This window comes from Psammomys obesus, unplaced genomic scaffold (assembly GCF_907164565.1).
Source record: "Psammomys obesus unplaced genomic scaffold, mPsaObe1.curated_primary_1811, whole genome shotgun sequence".
Taxonomy (NCBI): Eukaryota; Metazoa; Chordata; class Mammalia; order Rodentia; family Muridae; genus Psammomys; species Psammomys obesus.
Window position 1 is genome coordinate 525,768 of NW_026596356.1, and position 10,326 is coordinate 536,093.

The 10,326-nt window shown below is 44.8% G+C and overlaps 1 protein-coding gene across 1 annotated transcript in view; it reads left to right on the plus strand.

Annotated features, from left to right (window-relative positions):
- The first annotated feature begins 1,763 nt into the window (after positions 1-1,763).
- The window catches only part of Dnhd1 (dynein heavy chain domain 1), a 69,732-nt gene continuing 61,169 nt past the window's right edge, over positions 1,764-10,326 (plus strand). The window contains exons 1-6 of the mRNA XM_055597453.1: positions 1,764-2,078; positions 2,288-3,095; positions 5,478-5,639; positions 6,809-7,012; positions 7,096-7,206; positions 9,389-9,545. Of these exons, the coding sequence (XP_055453428.1) occupies positions 2,015-2,078; positions 2,288-3,095; positions 5,478-5,639; positions 6,809-7,012; positions 7,096-7,206; positions 9,389-9,545 (1,506 nt within the window). The 5' untranslated portion in view covers positions 1,764-2,014. The remainder of the gene's footprint in view (positions 2,079-2,287; positions 3,096-5,477; positions 5,640-6,808; positions 7,013-7,095; positions 7,207-9,388; positions 9,546-10,326) is intronic.

Genomic DNA, 10,326 nt, shown 5'->3' on the forward strand with positions numbered 1-10,326 from the left:
TGTGTGTGTGTGTGTGTGTGTGTGTGTGTGTGTGTGTGTGTGTGTGTTTTCCAGGGTGAGAATTGCTTGGCAAAGATTGGTGACTTTTCCTGTTCAGGGAGTGGTGGGATTTTTCTTGTAGTGCACTGTCCCGCTTTGGGGCTGGGAATGACAGTCCCAGAGCTAAAAAATGACCACCATTAGGGAAGTCTGGGATTGGGGGCCTGGCTGCTAGAGCTCCTCAGGTTGGGGTCTGGGCGCTTTCCTGCCTTGTGAGTTTACAAAGGGAGTCTGCTGCAGGAAAGGCTTTCCTTGCAGCTTGAGTCTTTGTGTCATAGCCATCTCTATGGAGCTTACCTTTTTAGGTAGGATGAACATAATTAGCATATGAGATAGCAATCACAGTATGGAGAATAATTTGGGGTAAAGAGGATAAGGAAATGGGAGAAGGCTGACCTCTGGGAGGTTAAAGAACTCACCATATAGGGGACAACTGAGCAGAAACTTGAAATACAGCTTTGAGAACATGGAGAGAAGTGCTCATTCCTGTACACTACAGTATACTTAGACTAGTGAGACGACAACAAAGCTACCCCTGGTCCTTTCCGGACAGCTCCAGCACGAGAGCAGACTTTCAGAAATGTGAGCCTGTGGGGCCATTCTTTCAAACCAGCACAACCGCTGAGAACAGATTCGACACGGAAGCTTTACTAGGGCAGGCCAAGTGAACGAGTGGCACGTGCAGCTGCCAGGTTGTGCCCTTAGTAAGGAAAGGTGTGTTTTCTGTTTCTTCATCTCACTGGTTGGAATGGACCTCGGCAGGCGTAGTGGTGAACTCTCGTGGACCTTGAAGGCAAAGGCTGTTCCCTTAGCCATAGGGAAGGCCCCTGACTTTGGGTATAGCCCTGTGAATGTGAGTGATGTGAGAGCAAACACTAAACTTCTAGTTGGACAGGTACATAAGCATACTCCTTTCACTTAGGCTGAGGCAGGGGAATCATGAGTCAGGGCCTGGTTGCCTCTGGAGACTGAACACAGGGCTTGGAGCATATGAAGCCAGTGCTGTGCCTCCCACTCATGGATATCCGGTATCTCAGACTTAAAACTAGACATATCTGAAATCAGACGCCCGACTAACCTCCCTCTCCTGAAGTCTTTTTTTTTTTTTTTTTTTTTTAACCATCCTCCCTATCACAGTTCTGGCATATCAAATTTTGTACTGGTTAGGGCAAAGTCTATAAAAGAGAGGTAGGGCAGGGTTTATGGTTTTCTAATAAACAAACCACTCCAGAGTCTCAGCCCCAACTAGATATGTAGCTTATTGAGAGGGAGTTGAGGTGGGACAGACGGACATGCTGTCGAGGGAGGGGAGGGATGAATCAGTGAGCATGATGGATCACACCTGCTTCCTATGACGACCTTGATGCTGTTAGTGCGCCAAACCAATCTTGTCTTTCATTCTTTGGCCCAGCCAGATTCTCTTTGGGCCTTTTGGGTGTCAGGTTAGAGGCATCCTGCTAGTGTGGCCTGGACGCGTCCAGGCCCCGCCCACATGCAAGCCGAACTTTCAGTCAGGCTCCGGGCTAAGGCTCGGGCCTCCAGGATTCGGTAACGGTTCTAACAGCTGGGAGCGGGTGGTGCAGGGAAGCACTCCGCTCTGGATCCGGATCTGTTGCCCTCCGCGGTTCTGGTGCCCCTGAGCCTCGGGAGGTTCCTCCCACTGGCGCGCCTGGAGCTGCCGCCTTCTTCTGCCACTTCTTTCTTCTAGGTGTCCTAACCCGCATCCCCACCCAGCAGTTGCTTTTCCACTCAGGATCCTCTCAGTCTGTGGCGAAGGCTTCAGGTGACTGGAGCTTTGCTGCGGCTGAGTGACGACCCCTTTGTGTCTCCTTTTCAAGGCGATTGCCAGGCTCCACTGGCAACTGAAGGTTCCCTGCTGTGGCTGCAGTTTCCTAGCTTTGCAAGCGTGCAAAGGTCTCTTCGTGAGGTGACTGGGACTGAGTCTAGGCTCATTCACTACAGCGAGCGCTCCGCAATGAAACCTCATTCCCAGACCAGTCCCCTCTCCCTTCCCATGCCTTATGCAGGCCCCAGGCCAGGTGAGATGGGGCATTTGGAGGGTGGGAAGGAGCTCTGGGCAGGGAGGGCCCCTCCTTGGATCTCCCTGACAGCGAGGGGCTCAGGAACGGCCCTCTGCTGGTCTGCCTGTGCCCTGCAGCTCTATCCATTTTGCTGTCCTAACCCTACCCGCACAGCCGAGAGCCTGACTGTCCCATCCCCCAACCCCCAACCCGGCTGGGTCACACAGGTGAGGCACAGCAGCCAAAAGCCTGGAACTGGCATTTGGACCCTGAGCTGTGGGCAAGATCAGTTCGTCAGCAATTGAATACCTGCCTCCGCTTTATTCTGGAAGAGAGAACGGTACCTTCGACTTCTGACAAGCTATCCTCAGGGATCACTGGATGTACCTGCGGCAGCCAAGAGCACTCCTGGAACTGCCTGAAGAAAAAGGAGCACCTTAGGGCAGTGGTTGAGGCAGAGCAGCAGATGCTGCTGGGACTGCTCATTTCCGAGCTTCACTCTCTGTTGTCAGCTGTGCTGCAGGACTGCAGCTGTGAGGCTTGGCGTTATCTGCATGCAGTACTGGGCCTGTTGCCTCCATACCGGGAGATGCTGGCTGGTCAACTCGATTTGCTGCCCTTCCTGGAGCAGCTGTACTCCTGGGCACCCCGGATCCAGTCCCAACTCCAGCTGGACCTGCTAGATGCCATAGACAAGGCTTTCCCCCCAGACAGCTCTTTGTTACAATGTTCCTCCCATGCTGACTGCCATCCCTGGATAAGGAGGTCTCATCGAGAGCCCCCAAGCTCAGCATGCCCTTTTGTGAAGGCCAAGTGGAGTGGACAAAAAAAAAAGGAACTGGCCACTTGGCTACAACCACTGACACTGCCTGAGCTACAGCGCTGCCTGGGCATTGTTGGTGCTGAGGTGGCCTTAGAAGAGAACCAGTGGCTGGATAGTCTCAGTCTCTTGCCCTTGGCACTGGCGACAGACATCCCTGTAAATTATGAAAGCACTGATACTGACCACACAGAAGGGGAGCCTGCAGGAGGAAAGTGAGTGGCATGGCCTGGGGCTATAAGCAGAGGAGATAAGTTAGTTTTAGGTGCCTGCAGGGCCAGGGGCTTCTTGAGCCCGCTCCATATCGCTCTTCAGGATTAGTCCAACTCTAAACTGAGCTGGACTAGGCTGCACCTTTCTTTGCACTTGCAAAATAATGCTAGTGTCTCACTGCTAATCTATAGAGAAATACTAAAATCAAGAGTCAGCCATAAGGCAGAGCACCAGCATTTCCAGTCAGTCCTCTTCCTGCTCTGACAGTATGGCTGGTCCCTTGAATAATGATCCATTCCTTCCAGTCCCCCAGTCTGGCTTCCAAAATCCCAGGATTTCAGAATCCCCGAAAGACCCCTTCTGGGAGTTCTTTGACTTTAGTCTAGGGACTTTTCCTAGCTCTGGTCTGATTTTTCTTGATATTTTTTAGCTTAACTTTGATCCATTCACTGTCTGGGGGTGGCAGGGGGAGGTAGTTTTGCCTTTAATCAAGCATGACAACTCAGTTTTTGCTCCTAAATTTATGGTTGGATCAATTTATAACTATTTCGTGAACTCTCAAATCCCTAATTGTGGACAAGTGGGCATGTTCCTGGAGCTATGGAGGAAGGTGGTGAAGTCAACAGTTTATGCCGTCAGTAAGGCCAGCAGAGCTGCTTCTCAGCATGGCCCCAAGCCTAACTTTTTGCCCTTGGGAGACCTTAACAGAAATGGCCATGGGCTAATATTTCATGAAGGAATCAAGTTCTTTTACATGTCTGAACTAGACAGTGAGTCTCTGAGGGTTAGCTAATACAATTTACTCTTCTCCAGGGCTGTCTTCCTAGGCCCTGATTCATTTATTAACTATTATTAGATACGTGGCTGTATCTAAATGCTGGGAATGTAAGGAATGAATCAGACTGACTCGGGTTTTTTCCTTTGAAGTCTTATAATTTGGTGAGGGAGACATTAGGATAAGTAAGATATAGTTAACAAATTGTAGTAAGTAGTATGAACAAAAGAATGCTGGTTGTCTGTATACTCTCCTGGTGGGATGGAGTTGGAAGAGAGAGAGAATACAGCAGGAGTAGAGGATTTGGGTAGAAATTAGTAAAGTGGGTTAGGAGGTGAAACTATGTCAGTGGGACAGCAGTTAGTAGTAAGTGCTGCCAGGGCTGAGAAGAACTGTTCCTGTTTTGTGATGAGGAAGCTGGACTATGGTGCATTTGGGAATGAATGGGAGGCACTCATTTTTTCACTGTTTTACTATTCATCAAGACTGGCTTGAATGAGAGAAGTACAGCAAAGGACCAAAGTTTGAAGTGACTCTGGCATCTGGATGAAACTGTTAAAGTAGAGGGGCATTTACAGCCCTTCAGACACAGCACCTGAGAAGTAGCTAGTCCATCCTACTTCTTTTCAGACTGAAGAGATCAACAGGCTATGGTAAAAGGACATTTAATAGTGAACAGTAAGGGACCTAGCATACGCATGAAAAAGTAGCCTTGCAGAAAATAAAGAGCGCACTGTCCTTCAGACTGAGAAGACGGTATGAGAAAAGGCAGCCGAGACCAAAGGAGTTAGTTCAGAGTTGAGAAGCTCAGTTTGTACATACAGGCAAAGAAGGAAGAATGTGATGAGGCTGAGGCTAGGCAGGGTTGAGCATATGGGTTAGGTTTAGCAGCTTGGGAAGCTGGAAACAGTAGTTGTTTGTACTGTGACATCAAAGCAGAATGAGCCCAGAATAGAGACTGGATAGTAAGGATCTATTCATTAGCCATTAGTTCTGATTTTGTGAACTCACTACTAAAAAAAAATGCTTTTTTTTTTTTGTTGTTGTTGTTGTTGTCATGCTAGGGCTCAAGCCAGAGTCCTTATGCATGATAAGTAACTGTTGTACCACTGAGCCAAATTTTCAATCCTATTTGTACTTTTATTTTGAGATAGCGTTTTACTAAGTTGCCTATGCTGGCCTTGAATTTTATATTCTCTTTTGATCAGAGATATAGCAATTAAGATAACTTGGTCCAATATCAAAGCCTATTGCTGATAAGAATTCCAGGGCAGTAGACTTGCAGGTGATAAGCTGGGACAATAATGCCTTTCTATTGCTGTATAAATGTCGCAGAGCACTGACTGCAGGAATCACAACCAGTCTAGTAGGATCATTTATCAGGAAAAGAGTTTTGCATGACAGGCTTTGGTTGACTATAGTTGACCGACATGCATGATGGACTGCATTTGTTCAATATGGGACATCTTTGAGCTTTTATTAGGGTCTGACAGGGCTATGTTCCCTCAGGCACTTGATCTAGCTTTCCATGGTCAGTGGTAGCAAGGCCCACCTCTAGGCACTGATCTCTTTGCTCTGCCTTTTCTCCCTGACTTGTTTTGTCATGAAGATCTCAGCTTGCCTCTGAAGCTTCTGAGGAGAAGGACTTCAAGAAGAAACAGTCTAAGACTTCCTTCTTGAGAAGCCAGGTGAAATCCCTTCTGAAGTCAGAGTGGCAGCAGAAGAAGATCCATTTTGTTTATCTCAATGTGGCTCCTGATAGGCACTTTAAGTAAGAGCCTGGATCCAGACCCTTCCAGTTCCTGCCCATGCTACCCTCCAGTTTTTTTCTCTGTGCTCATCCCCTCTTCTGCTTGCTGTCCATACAGCTCTCCTCTCTGCCTCATAGTTTCTGGCTTTCTTCTTTTCTTACCTTCCTCTTCTCTCTCCAGCTCCTCTTTGCCCCACTTTGCTTTCACAACCTCTTGTCTGAATTGTGCCTTTCTTACTTTTGCTCTGTATTCGTTTTTAGACTGAAGAAATAATTTATTTATAGCTTCAGAAGTATGTTTAATGCTGACCTTATCTAACCGAAGTACAAGACTCACATGTTGTAATATCAATGATAGAGAAACACGGTCTTCCAAAAGCATCCTGATTTTAGAACTAAATCCTTTCCCTGGACTTCCTTTTTTTTTTTTTAATCTCTGAGACGATGAAAACAAGCCTCTGATTGCACACAGTTGCGTTCATTCACTTTCTTCTAGTAGATCCAATTTCCACCCCCTTGGATGGAACTCAGCACTCATTGAGCCACACCCCAGCCCTAAACTACTCTTTCCATCCTTCCCTCCCCCACATCCTTCCCAGGCTCTGATAGCCACTATTAAGACAGCCCACCCTACACACACTTCAACATCTCTGAAATGTCCATGAATCTTAAAAATCAAAGAAGTAGCACAACAGAAGGATTTTTTTTTAAAATTTATCTGTTTGAGCGCATGCCAGAGAGGGAAGTAGATATTTTTACAGATGATCGTGGGCCATCACATGCTGGGAATTGAACTCAAGACCTCTGGAAGAGCAGCCAGTTCCCTTAACCACGCAGCCATCTTTCCAGTCCCAGTGGCAGGATTTTTAATGTTAGTTTTTAATAATGTTTCGGCTTACACATCATGTTGTCTTAAATTATGAGATACTCTGTATCTGAAAATAGGAACTTAGAACAGGTCAACAAACGAGAAGTCTTCTTTCTTTCCATCTATCTACCTTTGGCTTAAATTTCTTAGCACTCAATCGTTCTAGTTTGAATACTGTTCTGTCTTCTCCCTGTTTCTTCTGTTCCCTTCCTAACTTCTTTTTCTCTTCCCCCATCCTTCTCTGGTCTTCTCAGGATCTGTGCTCACGTTCTTTGGTTCTCACTGATGAGAGCTGTCTTTGTTGTCTTTTAATCACAAACAGTCCTTACAAGCTGGTGGTGGTGCCACCCAGCAAGGTGAATCCGGAACACTACATCTTTTCTCCCTTTGGGATCCTGCACGTTCACCCTGTGGAGGGCTGCGAAACAATGTCGCTAGGTACTTGGCACCGTGACTCTGCCATCTGGCACGAGCTCCAACGCATTCCATTTTTTAAGAATTGCCTCTTACGAAAGGCTTTGACATGGTAGGTAGTGACAGGGTTGGTCTTGGGTGGAATATGGATGAGAGAACTATGGGAACTTGTCATCACTCCCCTCTAACCTGTAGCTGGAAGAAGAGCATGGGGCTGTATGGGCTGCACCGGATCCAGGCCTTCCTGGAGAACAACCTGCTCCTGGCTGTCCCTCACTTTGGAGCCGGGATGCTCCACATTAGCAGGTGAGGCATTACAAACACAACTGCCATGTATTTTTAAATTTTAAATACTTGGTGTGGTGGTTCATGTTCGGGGCCCCACTTCTCAGAAGGCTGAGGCAGGAAGATCAAGAGTTTGAAGTTGGCCTATACTGCATAACACACGCCATTATGTTTCGGGTTGTTTGAGGGTTTGGGTTTTATTTTTGTTTTTTGTGTGTATATGTGTAGGGATTGAATCTGTTGCCTTCAACATACTAGGCAAGTGCTTCACCACTGAGCTACATCTCTAGCCTTCAAGACTTGTATCAATAGCCACAAAAAATTATCTGGCCAAAAGGCAACACCATGTCTACTTATAAAATTTTAAGATACAAAAAAGCTCAAAGAAAAAAATCTCTAATTTTACATTCTTTAAATAACCACTAAGAACATTATATATTTATTTTTCTGGTCCTATCATATATATAAAATGTGATCTATGATCATTATATAACAATATGTAACATTGTTATATAATCAGTATCCTTAATATGTCTCAATGTGATTACATGTTCTTCTATACAAATTTATCCTAAGTATAAGTACCAAACCTGTGGGTCAAACATTGGTGTTTGAATCTAAAAATTCTTTAATTTCTCCTCATTTCTCTCTCGGACACACTCGCACTTCTTTGAAAGTTGGTTATCCTTATTTGTCTCACTTACTTGCCTTTCCTTCATGGCGCTTCAGCTTGTATTCTGTAATCTGAGCTGTAAACTCAAATGCCCAGGAAGCCTAAATGGAAGATACTGCAAAGATGCAGTGATTAGGTACAAGACATTAGGGATTGTGGCACTGCAGCCTGAAGATTGCATCTGAAAAAGACAGTTACTTGCCAGTTCCAGCTTCCTTACATTTTGGAGTGTAGGTCCAATATGATCAACTGAAGTTCTCTTTTAGGATTTCCTGGAAATTGCATTTCATGGTGAAAATTAAATGTTTTAGAATTATAGTATTTTAGTTGTTTGTGTGTGCTTGTGTTTGCTCTGTGTGTGTGTGGGGGGGGGGTGTCGGAGAACAATCTGGGAAAGTCAGTTCTTTCCTTCCCCAGGTGGGACCTGGGAACTGAAGTTAAGTTGTCAGGCTTGGTGGCAAATGCTTTTACCTGCTGAGCCATCTTGCCAACTTTTCAAAAATTATTTTTAAATTTAAATTTAAATTTGAATACTATTTGGGATCAAATTTTAATTAAAAGACTGAGGGTCAACTCTGAGCAACACACAATGGAAACTTTTCAGTTTGAATTTGGTACGTTGGTTACCAGCTTGCAACTTCTTTAGGCTGTTACCATCCTCCAGACTTGCCTAGCCATTATTTGTGTTTTTGTTTTGTTTTGTTTTTGTTTTTGTTTTCTGGTTGTTTTACTTTACTTTTTTGAAACAGCATCACATAGACCTCACATGGCCTTTAATGTGTTACCTGGGCCAAGAAGAGCTTTGAGCTTCTTGCCTTAACCTCCCAACATCGAGCGTTGCAGGTATATGCCCCCTGTCTGGTGATGGTGTAAGTCTTGGGTGGATTGATAGGTCTGGATCTAGATCCAGAAAACTAGCAAAGGAGTTTACTCTTTGAGCCTCACCTTAATGGTCTGAAAATCCTTATAAAGATTTCAGCAACATGAGAATTAAATGAGATTATGGATATAAGATATAGTGCCAGAATAGATACTATTCATCCTCATCGTAGACATCCTGTCTATTTATTGGTGGTTGTTCATATGTTTCAAGGAGTCTCAAGGGCTATGGATGGAATTCTAGGGAAACAGGAATGGCAGAGAACAGGAACAGCTTCCTTAGGGACAGTCAGCTCTAGAGACGCTGTAGTTCAATCCCCTTTGATCCTAAAATATGCCTGTCAGTCTCAAGTTTTTGGGAGCATTGTTTTCCTTATTCCCAAGAAGGAGCCTCTTGTCTTTTCACATCTTAGGATTTATCTGAGCCTCTTTTGGAAGAAAGGTTACTAGCTGTAAGCAAGTATACCTTCAATGAGGCTTTCCCAAATAATTCCCCATCTGGCAGCTTTCTGGTCTTAAGAAGCTGTCATTGGTCACTGGAATATTGAACATTTGCTCAGTCTGCATTGAACTGGGTTGGGGCAAATTCAAAGGTGTTGAAAGTAGGATGGCTGGGACACTAGCTCTAAAGAGCTTACTTCCTGACTCTAGGCTTCTTCAGGAGTTTCGCTCTGTGTCCTGGCTGCCTAAGGAGCCAGATAAGAGCTATGAGCTGCTGGACCTGCAAAACGCCATAGCCAAAGAGAACCACAAGGCTCTGCGAATGTTCTGTCGCTTTCAGAATCTCTGTACATCCATTCTTCAACTGGTAAGTGGCTCCACTTTATTGTGAGCCTTTGCTCCAATTTGAGCTTTCCAAAGTTTCAGGCTTCTCTTGGTTAAGTTACCCCTGGGATCCCTCTGTGACTTGGATCCTGCTGTTGGATTTGACAATTTCTTCTGCTTAGTAACAATAGTTTCTATTCTAGGGTAGATGGATCAATAACAAGTGAGCAAAACTGGAACTCTTAACTTTCTCTAAGGGTCACTGTTTTAATTGTGCCTTTGGTTAACAGAAAATTTTAATTTTCTTTTTAAAAAATTGTATGTGTATGGTAGTTTTGCTTGCATGTGTGTCTGTGCACCACATTTGTGCCAACAGAGGCTAGAAGTGGGCATACGATTCCCTGGAACTGGAGTTACAGTTGGTTGTAACCCAGCTGTAGCTACTGAGATTTGAACCTGGGTTCTCTGGAAGAACAGCCATCTCTCCTCTGCTGAGCCTTCTCTCTAGCCCCTGATTTTAATTTTCTTAAAGTTTTCTCAGTGATATCAAGTCCTGGTTTAAAATTTCTCCACTTACTCCAAGTAACACAGATATTCTCTGATTTTATTCATCTTTAGATTTAAGTTTATCCTGTGTTTCAAGTTTTTGTATATGAAATGTTGTAAGAGTCAAAATTAATTTTATTTTTAATTAAGTCTCTTCTTTCTTCACTTAACACTATTGATCTTTCTTCTGGTGTGTTTTTGTAGGGGTATGCACTCATATGTCTACATGGATGTGTGTGTGTGTGTGTGTGTGTGTGTGTGTGTGTGTGTGTGTGTGT